This window comes from Onychomys torridus, chromosome 16 (assembly GCF_903995425.1).
Source record: "Onychomys torridus chromosome 16, mOncTor1.1, whole genome shotgun sequence".
NCBI classification, from domain to species: Eukaryota; Metazoa; Chordata; class Mammalia; order Rodentia; family Cricetidae; genus Onychomys; species Onychomys torridus.
The window spans coordinates 37,177,681-37,202,050 of NC_050458.1; the positions used below are offsets into that span (position 1 = coordinate 37,177,681).

General features: G+C 45.1%; 1 protein-coding gene across 2 annotated transcripts in view; it reads right to left on the reverse strand.

Annotated features, from left to right (window-relative positions):
* Positions 1-1,075: 1,075 nt before the first annotated feature.
* The window catches only part of Col22a1 (collagen type XXII alpha 1 chain), a 231,373-nt gene continuing 208,078 nt past the window's right edge, over positions 1,076-24,370 (reverse strand). The window contains exons 55-63 of one of the 2 annotated variants that reach the window (XM_036209012.1): positions 20,224-20,277; positions 18,845-18,916; positions 17,371-17,406; positions 14,346-14,390; positions 10,436-10,615; positions 8,479-8,545; positions 6,471-6,653; positions 4,527-4,604; positions 1,076-2,066 (exon numbers count right to left, since the gene is read on the reverse strand). In XM_036209012.1, the coding sequence (XP_036064905.1) occupies positions 1,879-2,066; positions 4,527-4,604; positions 6,471-6,653; positions 8,479-8,545; positions 10,436-10,615; positions 14,346-14,390; positions 17,371-17,406; positions 18,845-18,916; positions 20,224-20,277 (903 nt within the window). In that variant the 3' untranslated portion in view covers positions 1,076-1,878. Of the gene's footprint in view, positions 2,067-4,526; positions 4,605-6,470; positions 6,654-8,478; positions 8,546-10,435; positions 10,616-14,345; positions 14,391-17,370; positions 17,407-18,165; positions 18,294-18,844; positions 18,917-20,223; positions 20,278-24,370 lie in introns of those variants that run through there. The other variant, XM_036209013.1, reaches the window with a different exon arrangement.

A 24,370-nucleotide genomic window follows, 5' to 3' on the forward strand; every position in this document is an offset into this window, starting at 1 on the left:
CAATCAGAATTGTCTAAGTCAAGGATGCAATGGAGGGGTGCAGCAGACCAATGCTGTCTAAGTGTGGCCACTTAGATGTGTGGAGATGTATGTTGGTTAATTTTATATCAACTTGACACAAGCTAAGAGTCGTTTAAGAAGAGGGACTCAATTGAGAAAATTCTCCCATAAAACTGGCCTGTAGCCAAGTCTATAGTGCATTTTCTTGACTAATGACTGATGTGGGTGAGCTCAGCTCCCTTGGGGTTGTTCCTTCCAAAGGAAGGTAGTCCTTGATGGTATAAGAAACCTGTGCAAGACATGGAGAGAAAGCCAGTAAGCAGCATTCATTCATGGCTTCTACTTAGGTTCCTGCCTCTAGGTTCCTACCTGAGTTCCCTCAGTGATGGAGTGTGAACTGAGAGCTGAAAGCTGAACCCTTTCCTCCACTACTTGTCTTTGGTCACGGTGTTTTATCACAGCAATTGAAACCCCAACAAAGGCAACATATGAATGGACAGCTTCATCAGACAATCCATCAGTGTCCTCAGTGAAGTGGAGAACACAGGCAGGAAGAGCAATTCTTTCAGGCTGCTGATGAGGATGCAGAAAACATCCTAATGAAGTCAACTCTCCAGTTTGCAACAGACCCTGCCCACAGTTGTTCTGAGCATAGGAAAAGGGCTTTTTTTCCATACGCAAAACAGAAGAATGCATCCAAAAAAGGCATGGGGATGAAGTACCCCCTGCTGGCTCCATGTCATACTTGTTTGTCCCAACATCTGGAGGGAATAGGTAGGCAAGGTTATGCCATTCCAAGAAGACTTAGTAGTGCTCAAGAAGTCCAGGAGATGCTAGAGAAGGGAAAAGAATGCTGGAGAGCAACTGAGAGACAAACTGATTCATTGAGCATCTGTTCATGGTATGTACATATCACTCACAACACACACACACACACACACACACACACACACACACACACACACACACACACACACACGTAAATGATACAGATCCCCAGGTATGCAGTAAAGAACTACCCCAAGTAAGATAAGCAAGTGGCCACTGGAAACCTTTATTTTGCAATTCACACAACTGAAACCAGCATGAGGATCTTAAAGGGGTCCAGGCCCTGTCTCAAAAGCAAATTCATACCCTGGAACTCTTCTTCAGCAGTACCTTGTCCATTGAGGGCGCAGACACAAGCCACTGCCAACCCCCTGTGTGACTCCTTTTGGTTCTGGTAGCTTGAAGCACCAAGGATGCTACCCCCAGGGTAGTTCTGAACTCCAGATGTGCACCTTGTGTCCAGAGGTCAATGCATTCGTCCAGGCTGCAAATTCTTCCTCTTTCTGCTTCAAGTCTCTCCTGGGAGGTGGGGTTCCAAACTTACTTTTCCCTGGGCCATCTCTAGGCACACTGAGAAAAGAAGCTCATGGGCTCCAATCCTTTAAAGTTTCCTTTCCAAGAAAGAGGTAAATTCAGCAAGTGTGTGGGCAGGGCTGCATAGCACCGAGGGTTCCTCAGAATTGACTGCCACACTTCTGATACTGCTGACAGGGGAGCTGAGCCAGGAAACCACTTCCTGTCCACAAGGATGCTTCCCCCAGAACCATTAGCATTTGAAATAACAAACAATAACAATAATATTAATAATAATCTGACTGACAGCATCTGTTGGTTTTAATAACTGTGAGGTCTCTGAGGAAGGGAAGAGAGAATTGAGGGTAGGCAGTCAAGGAGGCAAGAGTATGAGGGAGGGAAACAGGATGAAAAGGTGGGAGGAAGAGGGAGGAGAGAAAAAAAAGGATCTGAAATGTTCAAGGCTTCTGGCTTCCCACTGAGCTCCGAGTTCAAGTTTCAGAAATCCATCGTAGTGTTTTGATGTTCTAGAATCTTCTATGGGCCCTTCACATTACTTGGCCGGGCAGCAAGGCTGGCGAAGTATGCACACTGGGAGGGGTCACACTGGCCAGGAGGGCCGGGAGGGCCTGGGGGACCAGGATGTCCAGCTGGTCCTGTCTCTCCTTGAGGGCCAGGGCTTCCTGGGAGTCCATCTTTAGCATAGCCAGGTTCCCCAGGTTGACCTAGACCAAGAAGCAAAACAAACAGAAGGCATTCACATTCGGAAGCAGGTTTATATCCAGGAGTGAAAGATCCTGTGATCTTTGTGACTACATGATATGAAGTAGGATTCAACATGTACTCAGAGAGAATAGCCTCTGCCTGATGCTGTAGGCTGAGAGAGAGAATAGCCCACGTGAGCATCAGGTAGAACAGCAGCGGGGGAGCATCTTCACTGTCTGAGCTGGAGAAGGAATCCAGACACCATGGAGGGGAAGCAGACACTCTTTAGTGGTCTTTCGGGGTGCAAGCTTTCCACTCCAGTCAGATGAGAAAGCAGGGCCCTCTGCTCTTATATGGCACATCTGAATTCTGAGTGGGATGCCAAAATAGTGAGCCTCAGCCCACTGTACCTTACAGGGACACCTGGTGACCCTGTATAATTCAACATTCAAACTGTCTGAGATCTGCTATCTTTTTTCAGTCTTATCTACATGCTAGACTTGAACCAGGTACTTGAACTATATTATTTTATTATACCACATGAATCCAGGATATACATGACTGGTCATTATAGAGTCCAAAATCTCTCTTTAGACTGAGAGAATATTACCTATAAATAAACTTCAATGCCTGCACTTACCGAGTACTATGGTGTCATATGTAATTAATCTAGCTCCCTCTTTTGCCTCAACAAGAAAAAGCTTGGTGCTAGATGTGGTGGCCAACTTGGGTATGTCACATTTTCCTTCACTTCTTAGCACTCTGTCAAAGTATTTTATAATAAAGTAAACAAGCCGCGAACCTTTCCACTGTGAGTGTCTTTAGAATTCAGGAACTCTGCTGATGGTCCAGCAGGAGTTACTTAATGCACAACCCTGCTTGTGAGAAGTCCTTGTTTCCGCAGTGCTAATCATGCCTTCTACTGGGATGCCCTGAGAATGGCCCCTGACTCATCCTCACACTGGTGTAACCTACCGGACATTCCACACACGGCCCCTTCTGTTCCCTTTCCTACAAGTACGCCCATTTCAGCATAGTATTTCTACTACATTCTATCTGAAACTCGGCAGGATATAAACAAGATTTATGTCAAACCATCATCTCTAATAAAAATCAGACCACATGTCCAACTGTAGCAAATCTGGAAAATCACAGAAGAATAAAACTAAAGTTAAATTAAAAATAGGTCAAATGTTCTTAAGTGATTCAGAGTAAGCATAAAAGTTAAGAGTTAAGTTTAAAAAGCAGAATCCTCAGGGCTGGGGTAGGGGGAGAGTTTGATGGTAGAACATGCATGAGGCCTACGTTCAATTTCTAGCACTGCCTCCCAAACACACACACACACACACACACACACACACACACACACACACACACACACAAAATATACACACACATGCACATGACTGCTTGTGAGGTAGAATTTGACAACCTAGAGTTGAGGGTCTTCTATACTCATACCCCCTTTCCAAGGTAACAGCTCCTGTCCCCTCAGGAGCTCTCCCAGGATAGCCAGACATCAGGCATGGTGGTTGACCAGTTGCCATTTTCCCCATTATTTCTAGATTTCAGAAGTCAAAGTCCCAAGACCCCACAACCCCTCAGCCTTAGGAGGCTCACCTTTGGCTGAACCTTTGGTTAAGGATCCCTGGCATATTCTGAGAAAGGCTAATGGGGCATGAATGGATGTGGAGTTTAAGAAGATGAATATCACCTTGACAGTGCAGTCTTAACACTTCAGGTGAGTTGAAGTGTAGAAGTAAATTCCTAAAGAGAGATGTATCCCAACATGCCTAGGCTCATTTAGCATATGCTGATCCCTCTCTCCCCTCAGACCATTTCTCATATTTGGTCATTTATTATTTTTAATTGGAACATACTAATTCTGTATGTTGCATGACTTGTTTTTTGAGGAATACTGATTTATATTTTATGTACATTCTGTTTTTCTTGCATGTATGTATGTGTACCATGTGCTTCCATCCTGGTGGATACCAGGAAACGGCAGTAAATCCCCTGGAACTGGAGTCACAGATATTGTGAGCTGCCCTGTGAGTGCTGGGAATCAAACCCAGTTCCTCCACAAGAGCAGACAGGGCTCCTAATCCCTGAGCCAAATGTTCAGGCCCCCAATGTGATTTCTTTTCAGGACATGGGTACAATATGTAATGAACAAATCCAAAACAAACAAATCCACACACAATTAGCTTCTATACCATCCCAAATATTTGTCATATTTTTATGTTGGAAACACCAGTATCTTTTCTTCTGGTTATTTTGAAACAATAATTAAGTGATTGAGACTTCTGACTTAGGAGGTATACCTTGAGGACTTGAGAAATATTTCATGAAACAATGAGTGCTCATGTTTCTCCTTAGAGTGGCCCAGCTCCTTTTCTTCCCACAAGCAAGGGTACCGCTGTGTGCCCCCTGCCTCTATGGTTGATGTCCACCCAGCCTGAGACCCTGAACCTTCATACCTGGTATTCCAGGGGGACCCATCTCTCCTCGGAGGCCAATTCCAGGTGTGCCAGGGTCACCTTTGACTCCTCTTTCACCTGACGGGAAGAATATGTACACCTTGAGTGGTGCAGACTCATGATGAGAGTGGAGACAGGGAGTTGCAACCCACAGGGCACAGATGCAACCCAGTATCACAGAAGCGTTCCGCTCACACCAGCCTGTCTGCCTGTCTGTCCAATCCACTCTGGTAAAATACCCCAGCTCTCTCATGTACACACACACACACACACACACACACACACACACACACACACACAGACAGACAGGCATATTTTTCAGACTCAAAATATGTACATGCAAACACTAAAGGAAGCAGATACTTTCTCCTGAACACATCCTCAGATACACTTCTTTATACAAACACATTCACTCAAGCACCTATCTATCCAGTTACATACATATTTACACATTCACACAACCTGAGGTAAATCCAAAGTTCACAGATCTACACCGACATATTCACTAAACCACAGGCAACTAAGTTCCCACACCCACAACACACACACACATATCAATCAGTCTTTATGTGTGCCCTTATTATTGGTGTCCTCACTCACACACATCAGTCTGCATGTGTGCTTGTTATTGGTGTCTTCACTCACACACACATCAGTCTGTGTGTGTGCGCATATTATTGGTGTACACACACACACACACACACACACACACACACACACCAGTCTGCATGTGTGCCCTTATTATTGGTGCCCTCACCCACACAAACACCAGTCTGCATGTGTGCCCTTATTATTGGTGTCCTTGCCAGTGTACTCAAAGCTTTTCATCCAAACCTTCATGAAGAAGGAACTGGGTTGATAAACACATGAATTCAACATGTACCACATGTGTGCCTAGTACCTGAGAAGGACAGAGGCTAGCACTGGATACCCCAGAACTTCAGTTGTGAGCAGCCATGTTGTTATTGGGAACTGAACCCATGTCCTCTCCAAGAGCAGCAAAAGCTCCTAACCACTGAGCCATCTTTCCAGCTCCTCGTCTTCACTGTTTTAACTGTTACATTGTCAGTATTCTGCCACGAACCAATGTAGTCTATAAATTATGCATTCTATGGATATTTATTTTGTGCTGTTTGTTGAATGAACTAATATCAATAGTCACGAACACACTATTTGTTGAATGAACTAATATCAATAGTCACGAACACACAAACTTAACAAAAACTCTTTTAAATAGAATAAATACCACAGGGGATGAGTGGCTAAATAATTTTAAGGATATGAGAGATCAAAAGAGAAGATGGTAGTAGGTTCATCCATTTCCCTAGCCTAAGGTCAGTAAAATGAACCCAAAAGTCCACCACCAGGAGGGAGTGGCCCCCAGGCTGGGAAGTTTAGAGCCTTGTTCTTCCTCTCTGATCTTCCTATCTGCAAGGAAAGCATTCTGACCTTCTTGTCACCAGGCAACCTGGGACAGGCTCTTCCACTTGAGGGAGAGCCTCCCATTGTCCAGAGCTCCAGTGTTCAGATAGGTTAGACAGCCAGCCAGACAGTTAGTGCCCATTTTAGCTGTAGCTCAAAGTCATTTGGTTGGATTTTAAAGCTGACATTTAATATCCATTGCCTGAAGATTAAATGTCATATCATTCAGTCACAGTTCCAAACTGGGTGGGGGAAGAGGAAAACATTTGCACCACCCCTGTAACTTGAGCAAGGGAGATGGAGAGAAAGTAAGAGAAAACAGGTTCAATCTTCCTGGCATAATTTCTCGAAACTGTCAAGTATGAAAATCTTGAATGTATAAAAAAAATTACACGATGCCAAAATTCAGTGTTGCTGAGCTGATGGGAAGGAAAACAAGATGAATAATGCAGGCTCTGCTGGGTATGTGCCACATACAAAGTCCCCACTCAGCCCTCAGTTTCTGAAATGCTGTCCACTCACCTTTGGGGCCCATTGGTCCAGAGGGTCCTTCTAGACCCCCTTGGCCAGGCCGGCCTGGCTCACCTATGGGGCCTGTCCTGCCTGGAAGCCCATCTTTTCCAGGGGGTCCTGGGGGCCCAGGTCTGCCTTGAGAGGATTTTATGTGTGCGGGAGGCATCTGGGCCACGAGGTAGGCAAGTTTGGCTGTGGAATAGGAAAATCAGAGATGTTTATGAAGAATGGATTGAGGATGAGGGGCAGAGTGGCAGCTCACTACAAGCTGGAAATAAGGAACAAAACCAACTGGGAGTAAGGACAAGGGACAGCTCCTGTACACACACTTCTGTGGGAGCACTGCAGCATACACGGTAGGAGTGATAATTAATAGCAGTATTAACAATGCAATAGCATTGGCTCTGGTGGTAGCCGCATTATTGATGTTTGTGATGACAGCAGCAGTAATGGTCACTGTGACTGTCAGTTGGGGAAACTGAGGCCTGGGATGTTCAAGTGGCTTACACAAAGCTATTTGTTGACTTTTATCTTTTGGGTGTCAGGTCCCTCATCTATAACTAAAGAGACAAATGAGCTGTTAATTGGAGATGCTTATACATCTGTGATACAAGCAATACAGAATTAATTTAAAACCCAGAGCTCCAACTAGGTGGGCTCATTTTCCTGATGGACAAGTATCCAGTGCTCACCTAGCAGTTGCCAAGAACCACCTTAGTTTGTATAGTCAGGGAGAACTGGATCCAAATGCCAGTCCAATGGGTGGAGTGACTAGGATAACAACTGCCATTTTGGTTGGTAAGTGTGGTGATATGTTATTCGTGCACCCCAATAAAACTTATCTGGGGATCAGAGAACAAAGCCAGCCACCAAATTAGACATAGAGGTCAGGCCTGGTGGCATACACCTTTAATCCTATCACTCGAGAGGCAGAGATCCCTCTGGATCTCTGTGAGTTCAAAGCTACACTGGGAACAGAGCCAGGCGTGATGGCACACTTTTAATCCCAGCACTTGAGATCTCAAGTCTTTGCTTGGGAAGGACACATGCCTTTAATCCCAGGGAAGTGATGGCAGGAAGCAGAAAGGTATATAAGGTATATAAGGCATGAGGACCAGGAACTAGAAGCTTTTTAGCAGCAGTTCAGCTGAGATCCATTCAGGTGAGGACTCAGAGGCTTTCAATCTGAGGAAACAGGATCAGCTGAGGAGTTGGCCAGGTGAGGTTGGTTTTGGCTTGTTCTGTTTCTCCGATCTTTCAGCGTTCACCCCAAAACCTGGCTCCAGATATTTTATTATAAGACCTTTTAAGATTCGTGTTATAGGTAAGAGTAAGGAAGAGGTGGGACTTCTCACTGACTCCCTCTGCCACTGCACCCTTACAAGGCACTAGGGCTCTACGGAGTCCACCTCAGTGATCTTGGCCATTGACTGAAATTCTCAGAGTCTCAATTTTCTTATTTTTAGTGGAAGCTGATGTTTTCTCCTCCAAGGCTGTTTGGAAAAAGGGACTCGTCCCAGCAGATGTTCCCAGATCCACTTAAAACCAGGCACTGGCACTGCACTAGAGCAGAGGCCATCCCATCACTAACAGCTCTAACACTCAAGAGGTAGAACGTGGCACTTTAGCGGTCAGTCCTTGGACCTGCCCTGCCCAGTGGGGCTTACACTCTCTCCAGCCTATCTCCTGCCTTCCCTCATCTCCCTCATCCGTAGCCCATCCATGTTCAGCTAGACTCCAGAGGGGCAAGGGAGAGTCACAGCAGATGGTGATATGTGCTATCATCATTTACTAGGAGTCACCTTCACTAGAGGTGACAAGGCAGAAGCTACAGGCCCATTTGAGGGAGGCTCTGAAGAGTCAGGCCTCAGTTTAAGGAAGGCTGGGCCTTCAAGGAACCTCTCAAGCCTGGGGCTCCACATTAGCCGGCCCCCAGGGTGCTGTCCTGGTACTTAATGAAAGCAGCAGTTGCTTGGGGATCTTACCCTGGGAGCTGCAATGAAGTCCAGCTACTTACCTTCTAGCTGCTTCCCAAGCTCTTCCTGAATGAGGCGCCGCAGGGTGTCAATGGATGGAGACTCGCCCTAGGATGGAGGTGTGGTAGTTGAATGAAAATGGCCCCCTTTAGGCCCATGGGCACTCTTAGTAGGTGTGACCTTGGAGTCAGTGAGGCCTTGTTGGAGGGAAACTGTCACTGGGGGAAGGTTTGGAGGTCTCTGCCCTTCCTGCTGCCTGATGATCCAGATGTACAACTCTCAGCTACCTCTCCAGTGCCATATCTGCCTGTGGACCACCATGCTTCCCGCCATGATTAAACTTCTGAACTATAAGCCACCCCCAATTAAATGTTTTCCTTCTTCACAGTTTCCCTGATCATGGTGTCTATTCACAGCAATAAAACACTAAGACAGGGGAGAAGCTTGTCTTCCCAGGAACTCTCATCAAAGACCCCAGTGTCACCCTCCAAACCAAGAAGCTGGTGAGCAGCACAGATATGGGCAATCATACTCTCTGTCTACCCCATTCCGCATCTGCAGCCCATTCCTTTCCTCTCTGCCATCCAGACCATGCCATACCATCAGCATAGCAGCCTTAGACCTTAGGCTTTCAGATCTATAATGTCCGTCCCTCAAGACCTTCATTTATTCTTCAGGTTATTTCCTCCTAGTACAAACCATTATGCTCATAACACCAGCCCCACATTGGGTCTAGACAATATGGCCTCAAAAGCTTGCCCGCCTCCAGAACATAGCTTATAAGCAGCCTGCTGTACAAGCTCATGTTTAACTCTCCTGATTGGTATCTTGTCCCTATACCCCCCAGGGCCAGATATGTCCTGTTCAAGTCTATACTGGCCACATGTAAATGAATGATCCATGGAAGCTGAGGAATTTATCTACAAGAAAGGCTGAACGCTCACATTATGACAACAGTTCTCAAAAGGGTCTAGGAAAGGATTCTCTATACCCTATTAGGATCCACCCCTTCCTGTGTGACTCCTGTAGGGTAGTGCTCCCCTCAAGAGTGGGGCCCCCTGTGCATCTATCAGGCCAACAAGTTGCATGGAATAGACTCCATTCCCTTGCTCTCTTTCTCTTATCTGGCCAGAAACCTCAGATGTAAAAGCCTCAGATGGTCCATTGCTCCCACGCAGCACAGGACACACAGAGCTTAGCAAGCTTCACAAGGGTTTTGGATGCCAACTGAGACTTTTTGATTTCCCCTGGATTTATCTAAGAGGGCAGACTCTGGGCACCAAGATTCTTAGAGTCACCACAACCAGAAGCAAGTGAAACCATGGAGTGTCAGCTCTGGCAGGGACAGGGAGTGACCATCTGTGCTTAGAGAACATAAAATTTTCCAGATGACTAAGTTTGGTGCTTAGGAGAAGAGGCAGTCACAGGGACTGGACAACAAACCCCATCAAGAGTTCAGCTCTTGTCATCTAGCTGCCAACCCGTGTCTGTGATCCAAGAGAGGCTAAAACAAGAGCTCTGCCACTAGAATGACCTATGTGAGAAGACAGTAACCAGGGTCTCTGCTGACACTCAGTGGCAAGGACAGCACAGAGAAGAAGGTCAAGGCCTGCCACAAATTGATGGTAAGCCATCTACAATGCAGGTTGGACCACTGAGATCCCATCTTCTCAATTACCTCTGCCAAGACCAAAGGGATTTACAGCCTAATAAATGAAGCCTTGCAATTCATCATCCCTGGGGTGGAGGGCACAACAGAGGAGAGAATCTCTTTCTGAGCACCCCTTAAGTTACGTGCATTGCATCACTTCATCCTAACAAGTCTAAAGAGCATTTTCTAAATAGGATAGGCTCAGAGAGAGGGAGTACCCTGGCCCCTGCCATGTAGCCAGTCCCCAGAAGCCTGGTACCCACATGCCGTATACCTTGAAGGTTACAGATTCTGCTTTCCCTCCATTCTCATAGAATCTGTGTCTGAAATGTGATCATCATCCTTACCCGAAGACCTGGAAATCCTGGCTGGCCAGGTGGCCCTGGAGGCCCAGGAGGACCACTTTCCCCTGGTTGTCCTTGGGGACCCATCAGGCCAGTATGACCCTTGTGGCCTGGGATTCCAGGGTCTCCAGGCTGTCCCTTCCCGCCTGGTAATCCTTTGTCACCTTTGGTTCCAGGGTCTCCCTAAATAGGAGAGAAGAATATCAGCAAATGGGTATGTGCTTGAAAATGGCCTGGATACACAAGCTGCAGCTCAAGACACCACCATCTTCCTGCTGGGGCTCTGGCATTGGTAGAGAGCGGGGGATCTCAGTACTGAATGAGTCATGGAACACTCCAGTAAGAAGGGCCCAGAATTACCTCATCCATAGTCCTGATTGTACAAAACAGAGCAAGGGAGCCCAGAGATAGAATCCTATCTTACACAGTATGTGTGCAAGTCAGAAGGAGAACTTTTATTTTCAAACCCACACCAAAGACACTAACAACAGGGCTGACACCATACGAGCAGCAAGGCATACTGGCATTCTCATACCACAGAACACACTACAGTTGTCAGCACTGGGGCTGCTCATCAGGGACTACATGGACCAACCACCAGGTATCATTATTATATGAAAAGTTCAAACTGTAGAACAGTATCCACAGTATGCAAGAGTTGGAGAAGCATAAAAATATCCACAAATTTTCTTTGTGGGCCTAAAACATTGAAAAAGGCTCCATAAGTAGGTAATTGCAAGGATGACAGGGAAGGAACTAAAGAGATAACTCTGTAGTCTGCCTCACAAGTGTGAGACTCTGAATTTGGAACTCAAGTACCCACACAAAAACCAAGTGTGACTGCTTCTATCTGGGGCCATAGATAGACAGGCAGAACTCTGGGGCTGACTAACCAGCCAGCCAAGCAATTTGCTAATATCTGGATTCGATAAGAGAACCTATAATCTCAAACAATGGAGAGTGATTGAGAAAGACAGCCAATGCCAACCCCTGGTCTGAACACACACATGTACACATTCACAAATGCATTCACCTACATACCACATATGCCATATACATATGCCATATATATCATACACCACACATACACACAAGTGTAACAAGGAAAAGGATAGAAACACAGCTGTCATTTTACACAAATTTTAAAAAGGAAGAATTTTCAATGAACTTAGCGGCATAGGCTTGTCATGATAACCACTCAGGAGACCAAGGTGGAAAGATTGCAAGATCAAGGCCAGTGAGGCTGCAATTGTGTTCAAAGCCAGACCGGACAACTTAGTGAGACTATTAAGTCACAAACTACAATGTCAAAGGACATAATTCAGCTATAAAGTACTTCCTTAGCATGCATAAGGCCCTACATTCAATCTGTATTACCACAGCACTTGCGCACGAACACACACACACACACACACACACACACACACACACACACACACACACACTCTCTCTCTCTCTCTCTCTCTCTCTCTCTCTCTCACACACACACACACACACACACACACACACACACACACAAATTTCCTAGTCCCAGGCCAAACTGCAATATGAATCCCTGGAGAAGGCTGCCTAGCTGTGGAAACTGAGACCATGCTGTCATTACACTCCTGAGTGGATTTGGCTTCTGTCAATAGGAGGGAAAGTCTATTAGCTCAGCAGTCTCTCTTTTCCAGCCTTCCCTCAGCTCCAGCGGGTCCATGGAAGATTGGCAGGCTCACAGTATGGTGCACTGCCTGGGCCCCTTTTCCCCACTCAGTGAATCAGATCCTAAAGTTCTGGGTCAGTGATTTGGGGCACAGCAACCTCAGGGCACACAGTCCAGTCATTGCTCTTCTGTACTACTGTGTGTGTGGACAGCAAGCTTCTGTGGCTAGTTAGGTCTGAACACACAGTAGTCTTATTAAGGCCATCAGAGGACAATGGAGCCACAACTACTGTGATATATCACAGAAAGGGAGGGGCAGGAGAAACAAGGAGAATCAAGATGGAACCACACATGTGGTGTTGCCACAGGCAGGTCAGGAGCCTCTGAGAAGTATCAGAGCATGCTCACAGTTCTGAAATGCCATTATTGTGCATGCTAAAACAAGGAATGACAGAAACATGGTATGGAGAAGGTGTGATGTGCTGGAGTCAGGGAGGATAAAGGTGAAGGCACATGTATGTTTGGAACACCCTCATCTGTGTACCCAGACCCCAGAATGAAAGACAGGTATACAGAAAAGAGAGCTTTGAGGCAAGGTGGGAGGGATACCTGAGATACACTGCATTCACTCTTGTAATTTCTGTGTTTTAACCAGGCCCCTGCATGGCTTTCAATTTTTCAACAATAACCAAAGTATCAATGACTTTTTACATTATAATTTAGGCAAACCCAAGGGAGTTGCTCCAGTCTTTCAGGTCTGATGCACTTCATGGGGTCTTGAAATCCACTGGATGATCTTGGATTCAGGGGTCTGGAATACCCTGTTTCTGAGTTACCTGGATGCCAGGTACCATCACACATGTGGCACAGCTTTTCTATCTAACAACCCTTTTATCTCTATCAATTTGCTATGAAAAGATATGATCCTCTATTGTATTTATTTGCATTTTATGTGCCATGGTGTTTTGTCTGTATGCATGTCTGTGTGAGGGTATCAGGGTACCAAATCTTCTGGAGCTGGAGTTACAGACAATTGTGAGCTGCCACATGGTTGCTGGGAATTGAACTCAGGCTGTCTGGAAGAGCAGTCAGTGCTCTTAACTGCTGAGTCATCTCTCCAGGCCCCAATTCCCTATTTTAAACATTCCCAGGATGAAGAACTGAGGAATCTAAGGGCTCGGTGACAAGGTTCCATGGAACCATGTACCAGAGGACGGACAAGATCCCTAGCTATTGATTGTGTATGAAGAACAGCTTCCTGTCTGGGGGGTGAATGCCCTGGCTCTGACCCAGGACTCAGGCTCAAACTCCTTGGCAATCGCTCTCAAGACCCTGGAGTGGCACTCTCAGGAGAAAATCATCTCAGTGCCAGGCAAGTACACGGTTCCAATATTCAAGATCAAACAGCCACAGAACAGGGGCACAAGTCATCAGAAGGAGAGACAGGAGAGGAAGGGAAGAATGCCAGAGACCACTTCCATTTTTCTCTTCCCAAACTGCAGGGAAAAGCCTGCCAGCTCACTACCCATCCAACTTGTGAAGAAAGCTGAGATAAATTCTTTGCAGGACCACGGAAAACAAGCATGGGCGGGCGAGGGGGTAGGGGAAGAGTCGGGTACCATCCATGTAGTACAACATCCTGACAGCTGACCAGACACAGGACTGTGGGCAAACTATCCCTGCAGAGCCCTGAATGGAGCAAGAGCCCGCCGCGAGTGTGAGCATGAACATGAGAACGCTCCCTGCCCCCACCCTAGTACTTCCGCAAGAAAAAAAAAAAAAAAAAAAAAAAAAAATGACTCTTCCCTGTTGGTTTTTGGAGAAATGAAATGTAAAGAAAGGCTTTCAGAGTGTAGCGCCAAGGCGACTCATTATGGGAAAATCTGTTCCCTTGTCACCTCCAGTGACAAATCTGGCTCACAGCAAATCGGCACTCAGGGAGCCAGGCACATCCTGCACGCGCCTTCACACATGGTGAGCATGGAATCTGTCAGAGTCTCCCAACACTTGCCTTGCATTGATAATTACGGTCATGATTTTATTCCTCAAAATAACAACCAAAAAGAAACAAGAGAGAAGACTGACTATGGAACTATTGGGGGAAAAGAGCCCTACTGCTCAAAGGGCTTGAGCTGGTTCATGGAAAGTCACTGCAGGGGATGGCAGTTCAGCTGGGCTGCTTATGAACTGTCCTGAATAAATTCCAGCTTTGCGACTGGAGGAAGGTCACCTTGAGCATGCTCAGATGGCTGCACAACCCCCACTTACCCTCTCTCCTTTCAATCCCGGCTCTCCAGGCTTCCCAGGAGCACCCTGCAATGGGATAACAGGACAGGAGTCACTTCACCGCAGCCTTCTGTGCCTCCATCTTTGCCTTTCTTGGTTTTTCTACACAGCCCTTGTTGGGGGGAAGGGAGACTGGAGAAGAAAAGCCCACCCCACCCTCCCCAGAACTCCTACCAGGTCAGTCTAGATAGGCAACTAAACCTCTTCCTCTTCATTCTATTACTCCTGATCCTGTCCATTCTTGATCTGGGACAACATGAGCCAATGGTGTGGCTTCTTTGATGTCTTCTACTTCTCTTGAGAAAAACCCAACCCACCTTGGAACACCCCTGGCGCCTTCCCCAAACTGGCCTTTGGATGAACTAACATCACCTCTGATGTTCTGGCTCACTCCTCTGCAGCCAAACATAGTAACCTTGGGTTCCCAAAGCAGAGAGCCTGATGGTCTGCAGTTTCACAGCCTCTGCCTACCATCTGCCCTGGACCCTTCATCCTAGATGACCTGGCCTGGCCTCACACTTCCCTATCCAGAAAGCTCTCTCTTCTCACCCAACCTATGAAAAAATCTATTGCTATGTTCTCACAGCCCTCTCGGGGTATGGGGATAGTCACATGAGGAATAAAAGACATCCCCACACTTCTTACTGCTGAGACACTGCTTTCCTTTCAGCCTATGCTACTGCCATCCTCTCCACATGGGATATCATTTCCTTCCCTCCCTCCATTCCTCCTCCTTTCTCTTTCTCCCTTTCTTCCCTTCAATCCCTCCTTCCTTTTCCTCTCCTCCAGACTCTTGGCATCCCTTCTGCAAAGCTTTGGCTGTGATCTCTGACCAACATCTACCCTCAGACAGAGGTCACCTTCCTTCCTGTTGCCTCCTAGCTTTCTTCTTCCCAGATGTGGGAACACAGACATACTTGTTTGCTCATCCATAGACAGCAAAAGTTTGGTAAGCAGGGCCTATGCTTATTTATTAAACGAGGGCATCATATTTCTACCCCAAAACCTACCCTTGTGGTGATATTTTGTTTGTGCTCTAACAAGTAAAGCTTGCCTGAAGATCAGAGGGCAGAGCTAGCCACTAGAGGCCAGACAGTGGTGGCACACACCTTTAATACTAGCACTTGGGAGGAGGAAGCAGGAAGATCAGGAGTTCAAGGCCACCCTGGGCTACACAAAATTTACTCTGCCTAAAAGAGAAACAGAGCCACATGGTGGTGGTGGCTCACACCTTTAATCCCAGAACTAGGGATGTGGAGACAGGAATATAAGGCAGATGGAGACATGATCTCAGTCCATTCAGTCTGGGGATTCACAGAGAGAGAATCTCCCTCCTGCCTTCAGCCTGAGGATTCAGTAGTAGAAAGAAGTCTCTCTAGTGTGGCTCCTTTACTGATCTTTCATCATTTACCCCAATATCTGGCTCCAGGTTTTTATTATTAAAACCAATTAGGATTCACACTGCATACCCTGAACTTGCAGGTGTTCAAAATATGCCAATACCAAGGTTTGCCACTGCAACAATCAGTACAGCCTAGCTTGGCATAGATGATAGACACAGTATACATTCAGAATGCACACATGATCTGGAGAGATGGCTTAAAAGTTAAGGGCATGTACTCAATTTTGCAGAAAATTGAGCTCAGTTCCAAGCATCCTTTCAGAGGGCTCACAGCAACCTGTCACTCCAGCTCTGGGGGATCTGATATCTTCTTCTGGCCTTCAAGGGTACTCACCTGCATATATCCACCCAAAGACACACACAGATAACACATAATTAAAAGTCAAATAAATCTGTGTTTTAAAAAGGGCCCTTTGTGTATAGCCCACCAAAAAGGAGGAAATCGCATTTGAAAGAGAATGTGGATCAGGTTAAAGGAAAATTTGCTAGGCCTGGTTAGCCCAAATTTTATTCTGGGGAACAATGAAAAGGTAGAGAGAATTCACATATGTAGCATCTCAACTGAAACCTCACAGAGTTGAGGCAACCCTGAGAAACGGGAGCTGGGATTATTACCTCCAACTCAAGCCAGTAAGCAAGAGCAGGGACTGGTCAATAAGTGAGGACAAACTATGTCTGGGCCAAAGCACAGGGTACTCTGATTTGGAATATTTTATTCAGCCTCAAAGAAGGCAATCACTTCTAACAGTGGCGCCAAAACACACAGTGACAAAGGTATTCTCTTTCAGGGCAAGAGTGCAGGCTTTGATATACACATGAGCAATTTCCCTGAAAGTCTTTTCTCCATTTCTGTTCATCCACTCCTTCATCGTGGAACACTTAGTGTCTTCTCTGGGACAGAGCAGAGCATGTGACCAGTAGAGCAGGTCAACAAGTGCATCCCTCTGGTGGTCCAGAGAAGTCTACAGAAATCCACAGAAGTTCACAGGAGAAGGAAATGGGATAGTAGAAGAAGGCATTTTGGAAAAAAAAAATGGGGGGGGGGGAGCCTGAAAACTAATTTAGTATTTCAGGAACAGACAAAAGTGGATGGAGCTGATAGGAGGAAGAAAAATGGGAAGGACCAGGGCACCTCAGGGGCCATTTGCACTGCAAGGGGAGAGTACAAGTGTCATTTGAGCTGTAGAGTGACATGAAATATCACTGTCCCACAGATCTCCAGCTGTTGTAGAAGGTCATGGCTGGACAAAGGAAACCATTAGGGAGACAACAGCAATGGTCTCTGTAGAAAAGGACTCGGGATTGGACAGGCTCCACGGACAGAATTGAGAAGCATTCTCACAAAGACAAAGATGGAAGGATTTGTTGACAAGGATACTAAAGGAGGGTGGCTAAGGAGATAGAGTCATCTACCTGGTGTCCCTGGTGGCTGTATAACCTGAGATTTTGTGAAGTTAAAATGTAAGCCCCCGGTCCCCAAGAGTACACTGAAGCTGGTGGAGGGGTTTTGATAAGCTCAGGAATTACTTCTCAGTCTTATCACCTCTCTGTGGTTTCCACAGGAAAGGGCTACCAAGTGGGAGGGTAGGGTTGGGTAATACTTGCCTCCTTGCCTGGAGCTCCTAACTCTCCTGCTTCTCCCTTTAAAAAAAAAAAACACACAAAAAAAAAAAACCATGAGGTCAGGAATGCTCAACAGCATCAGCTTAGTACACGTCAATCTTCATGACAGACATTTCATACATCATGTTCCAGAAAAGAAAACAATCAGTGGTCCAAATAGTCTACCTGACAAGGCCATCCCACATGCAGCCTTCTGGTCAGTTTATGCAGGAGAAGGTAGAGAATTGCCCTAGCATGTGAACAAACTCTGCTTCTGGGCTCTTTGTCAATGGGGTCGATGTATCTGTACTAAGCATATCTTTAAGAAGATAATTTCACCAGTTGTCTAGAGTGAGGGAGGCCACTCTTATCAACAGGGGACAATGTGTTAAATAAGATGGTGGGTTCTGACTTTAAATTGATTCTTCTATTGATTGGCTTTCTAACCTTAGATGACCCCCTTGCTAATCCCTTAAGTTCACTATGCTTCAGTTTACTCATCTATAAAGTAAGAGGAGTCATGTCATCTATGTCATAGGTTACAGTGTTACTTATTTCCATTCTGCAGAAAGTATATAATTGGCTGCTGAGTGGCAGCCAAATTATAAACCAGGACTGGAAAAAGGAACAGTTGAGCAAATGCACGTGACTAGAGAAACCATCCATACACATCTTGGAACAGAAGTAGAAAACAATGGACAGGATACCATGAGGAAAGGATGGATCCAGCTGGCCCTGTGGTCACACAGAAAGGGCAGAATCAAACTGGAGGGTATATGCAGGTCTATGGGAGCATATCCATCTTGAAATGTCACATACAACTTTTATCCATCCATCAGTGCAGGCCAGAGTCTGCAGCACATTCCAATGACTTCAGTGTGGCTATGAATGAGTCCTCAATATCTTTTTAACAGCTTCAATATACACTACAAGGTCAAGTCAGGGGACCCAGAATAAAACTTCAGATAGGTACAGATATGTATACTGTGACCTTGAGTCAATCACCTATACGTTCTGACCCTGTGACCCAAACTTGTTCATCTTCACAATCATTATAGGCATCCTTCAAGTTCCAGGGCCATCATTGCCAGCACTATCTACCACAAGCACCAACAAATACCATCACAATCACCTGCATTTATTGATCACTACAATGGGCTGGACACTGCCACAATCCTTTATGTGGACTATAGCATTTAATGAGTGATTCTGTCATACCACTAGATTAAGGCAATAGCCACATAATGAGATTTTACACCACGTTCCTAAGGTCTCATAATTAGAGCAGTGGATCCCATGGAAATGTCAATTATGAGCCTCAACTGTCTCCTAAATCATGAGGCACTCTGACTCCACACTATCCCATCATGACATGAAAAAATAGTGGCCCTTAACACATGAGTTGGCAGGGACAGTAGTGAAACTCCAGGTCACCTCTAGATCTAGGCACCTTGGCCCCATTAGGTTCTCTGCTTACCGGAGGCCCGCGGGGACCTAGAAAACCTGGAAGTCCTGGGCTGCCATTTTCTCCTTTGTTTCCCTTCTGGCCCTGTGAAGGAAAAACAGGGAATTAATTATTCAAGGTCAAGTAAGAGTCCACCAGATACAGAAACTTGATGATATTCCCAATCTGTGGAACCCTGACACCCCCATTCCTTCCCTGCATTGGAGAAAGGATGGGTCATCAAGAAACTTGTGAAACTTGTCATCATCAAAGAGGGTCAGGGAAGAAAGATGAGATGAGGTGAAATCTCCACAGACAGAGGCTAGCCTTTCCATTCAAGTGGTGTCATCTTATGGAAGGGATTCTTAGAAGCAATGCCTAGATCTAGATGTGTGCAGCCTCTCTAAAGTGGTCACAGCTTTCCGTGATGCTCCCAAGGCTCAAGGTGTGATGGTTGCAACATTTGCAGTCCGATGCTTTAGTTTTTCACCAAGTGCCCACAAATGGGTTGGCTCCTCTGGGGCTAGCTCCTCCCCTGCATGGGCCTATTCCTCAGGATCCACCCCTACCCTATCTACTGTGTCTCAGTAGGACTGACAGATCCTACATAGAAGCTCCTGGTGAAGATGACTGGAATTGTCAGAATGATAGACACTCCCTGTTGTTATCTATCCCTGGACCAGCATGGTGACTACCTGCTGTGACTAGTCATCCTGGGATTTTGTAGGTTTCTGGTCACCATGGTTTCTACAGTCCTAGCAATTATATGGAAAGCATTGTCTAACACACTGTTCTGGCCAATTTTTAAATGACCTTTTATACTTTCAAGTGTCTCCTGAATAGATCTCAATATAAGCAAATAAAAATATAGCAGGCTTGACAAGAAGGAAATTCATACCTACACTTGAACGTATAAATCCATAAAGAACCATCTGCCCTATTATGTCTCCCCACTGACCTGGCATGAACCTCAAAACCAGAATCTAGTCAGTGTCCAGGAGTCTACCTGCCATACTCTTTCCACTACCTACCACTGAACTTACTTGCTCTCCACCCATGACTCCCCTCTCTGTTTCAGGCTGCATAACCCCTGTCACCTGACATGAACAAGGTTGCTTGGTGTGACCCTGCCCTGTATTTTAGTCATTAGACACTCACTGTGAACCTTACTACACAATTTTGACATTGAATATTTGGAGGTATCCATGATTTAGACCATGATTGAGTGAGGTAGTTAAATGTATGGTAATCTTGTCAAGAGCTAAATACTCTGATTCTCTGGCTTCAGGACTATTTGTTCCATTTAAATAAGGACTCACTCTCCAGTGTTTTCAGGGATAGAGAACAAACAACCTGTGACATTAGACCCTTCTTGCCCCAACACCATCAGGAAGCTGGGGAGGAGCACTCACTGGGGCTCCTGGACGGCCAGGGTCTCCTGGGGCTCCAGGTGATCCACTGCTACCCTGGTGGGAGAAACAGAAATGTTTATTCCTGCCAGCAATCTGTGCCAGGGCATCACCAAGCAGGGCACTGGAGCACATGTGGCTGCAGGTAGATGACTTCATTACACAGGCTGTTCTCACTCCGGCTGGTATGGCTCTCTGAAAAACCACTTCATTTTGCAGAGGATGTCTTTCAACATGTAAAAGGAACCTATGATATTTAATTCATAACATTATTATGGAGTGAAATGAGTCCGTGGGCATGGAAAGGCCTAGCTCACTGACTGGAGCCCACTGCACTGCCCAGTAAATAAGGAGGACCAGCTTCATTCAGTCTTCCATTCATCCTTCAACTCACACAGGCTGGGTTATGAACAACAGCCATGTCATACAACCCAACTCAGAAATAGTTGCTTACATTATAAGGCGTGTCAGAAAGCAGCTCTGCCTTCTCTTCCCCTTGCAAACTGCCTCCCCCAGAGCATGATCACAAATGCAGTGACTACATTAAAGCACAGAGGTATCAGGGGACTAGGGTAAACACTGGCTTGTTCTGTCATGCAGCTGGAGATTGAAAGAATTCCAGGTTCTAGGATTGACTGTCTCAAATCTACTATTCTCTAACTTGACAGTCATTTTGAGCATATTTATAATCTTGGCAAATACTTCTCAGTAAGATTTCTCATAGTGGCATTCACTTGTGATGCCAGCCATTCTGAGAGTAGTGGCGGGGGGTCAGGAATTCAAAGTCATCCTCGGCTGCACAGTGAGTTAGAAGTCTGCCTCAGCTATATGAGACCATTTGTCAAAGTTAACACATACAGAAAGATCCATTATAGAGTAAATATCAGGAAGCTGAAGAATTCTCCTAGCTACCCCGTTTTACTCCCAAATAAATCCCTATTGCCTAAAATGCACAGCTCAACTTCCCAAGGCTCAACACTTTCTGCCCACCAGACTTCCTACAGGGATGCTCTCTCTGCTCAGCTCACATCCCTGCCATCAGTCTGTGGCTTGTGGCTCTTATATCTCCACCATCAAGTGAGTGACAGACACTGGAGCTCTCTGTTTATTGAAAAGACCAAGAACATCACAGTGATCTATTCAGTGTTAATCCTGAAAATGCAAGATTTGAATGATGTCTTGCAACTGTAAATTGTGTACTCATGAAGGTGTCAACATCCCCAAAATTTGATAGAGTCAACAACCTTCAGCTGACCCCAGCCAGGACCTCTTATATTACGTACCAGTCCCTCTTATAAATCATTCCCTTCTCACACCAAATGAAAATGTTGTTACCATTTTCCATGTGCAGAAACTGAGGCACAGAAATGCTAAGCCACACACCTGAGAGAGAAGTGGAAAAGCTGAGTTCTGAGCATAATCAGTACTGAGCCCACCCTGTACTGTACTGCCCTCATTACAGATGTGTTTGTAGATCAGTAACCAGAAAGACAGTCTCTGCCTTTTGCCTAAAATGTGCCCATGGGACCACGGGTATTCAAACACCTCATCTCAGCAGATGCACCCAGAAAAATTGCAGCATAGATAACCTTATTTCATAAGCAAGACACAGAGCAAGTCCAAGCTCTGCCTGGGATCTGTGCTAGTAAGTGCAGAATGGAAGCCCTGAGCATTATTTCTGATTGGCAGGCGCACTCAGACCTTCTAGTCAGAGCTGTCTGCTGCCCCTCCCTATACTCCTTCCACCCACCAACCCATCTGTGTCTCTCTAAAAATATGTAATTTGGCTCATCCCTATGGAAATGATATCTCTCCTGCTTCTTGCTCTAGTCCTCTCTCTGCCTCTGCAGAAGGAGGGGGACCACCAGACATTAGTACATTGGAAGGAGGAAGACCACCAGACATTAGCACATGGTGCCAACACTAGTTTTGGTGGTCACCTGTTTTAGTTCCCTGTGAACTTTGGCCTTTTGATGTTAGGACCTGGTCCTCCCTTAGCCACAGAACTACAGTCTGTCTCTCTTCTCTCTGCTCTCTCTCTCCCTCTCTTCCTCCCTTCTTCCCTCCCTCCATATCTATCTATCTATCTATCTATCTATCTATCTATCTATCTATCTATCTATCTACCTGTCTGTCTGTCTATCTATCTATCTATCTATCTATCTATCTATCTATCTATCTATCTATCTATCTATCTATCTACCTGTCTGTCTGTCTATCTATCTGTCTATCTATCTATCTATCTATCTATCTATCTATCTATCTATCTATCTATCTATCTATCTATCTACCTGTCTGTCTATCTATCTGTCTATCTATCTATCTATCTATCTATCTACCTGTCTGTCTATCTATCTATCTATCTATCTATCTATCTATCTATCTATCTACCTGTCTGTCTATCTATCTGTCTATCTATCTATCTATCTATTTATCTATCTACCTGTCTGTCTGTCTATCTATCTATCTATCTATCTATCTATCTATCTATCTATCTATCTACCTGTCTGTCTATCTATCTGTCTGTCTATCTATCTATCTATCTATCTATCTATCTATCTATCTATCTACCTGTCTGTCTATCTATCTGTCTATCTATCTATCTATCTATCTATCTATCTATCTATCTATCTATCATCTACCAACAAGGAGCCTATCTATCTATCTATCTATCTATCAATCTATCATCTACCAACAAGGAGCCCCTCTGGGTACTATGCTGTCCATAGTAGTCACCTTTCCAAACTTCTGGTCTCCAAACTCCTGTTTCAAGCCCTTTCATCCAGGACAACTTTTCCTGCAAGACAATCTAGTCCATAGACATTTAAGGTAGGGTCTTAAACTTCAGACTCTTGGCCCAGACTGTTTGAACCCAAAGGCTGACATCAATTGCTGATGAGCTGTGTGATCTTGGGAAAACTATAAGCATCTCTACACCTTCATCCCTTGCCTTTGCACAGGCAGATTCATAATGTAGTTTCATAACTCAGAAGTCTTAGGAGGAAACCAAATGAATGATATCTGTGCTTTGCACAGTAAACACTCCCATCTTTCTTTGAAGCCAGTGGCTGTGAGGTAGTCATCATATGAGCTTTACCCATGCCTGTGTGAGTGTAGATTTTAAAGAAAGCAAAGTGAAGAATTTGTAGATGTACATATCTACAATGACCACAATGTGAATGAAATGGATCTGCAAATATGATCATGCACAAGAAAGGTACACACACACAACACTGACAGATCATGTGTCCAAAAGTGGCCCCAGAAGCATGCAGCAGAGCTTAAAAGTTCACATTTCTGAGTAACATCATATCCATCCCATTGTCACAGCATAGTACATCACTTAGACATTAGCAACTGCATTGAGCAAACAAGCTATAGCAACAGGTATAAAAATGCTACAAGCTAAAGTGATCCATGAAACACTATACTTGCCAATAACAATAAATCACTGCACTAGTTTGCGTATTTCAAATGATATACCTTTCATCTTTTAGAGTACACTCGTACTTACTAGAAGCAAAGTTTACTGTTCATAGTATGCTAAGTTACATGCACGGCTGCCTCTCATGGGTCTCCAAGGCTTTTCTCTTTATACAATACTGGGCATCCTGATACCTACTTTCTACCTTTGCTCATACTCTATGGATTTGCCTAGGTAAATGAATGGAAATAGGTAAACCCCAAATATTTACCAATATGGAATATGGTGTGTTAAATTCACATGTTGAAATGCTAATACCTAGGCCCTTGGAATTTGAATTTGAATTTGTTAACAGAATCATCAAAAATATAATCAGTTAAGTGAGTTTATGGTATAATAGTTTTAGACCCTTAATTCAATAGGACCAATGCCTGTATGTAAGGGGAATTTGGGATACATATGTACATGTACACACACACACACACACACACACACACACACACACACACACACACACCCCATATATACAGGAGGAATATTCCATGAAGACAGAAGCATAGATGGAGTGAAACCTCTCTAAGCCAAGGGATGTAATTATAGTCAGTCATTTCTAATACTGCTGCTGTGAGGATCAGCCTTCAGCAGCTCAGATATTGAGGGGGATCCATAGAGTCAGCAAACTATTTACTCAACTTGATTTTTCTATCTGAGGGAGTAAAATTAATT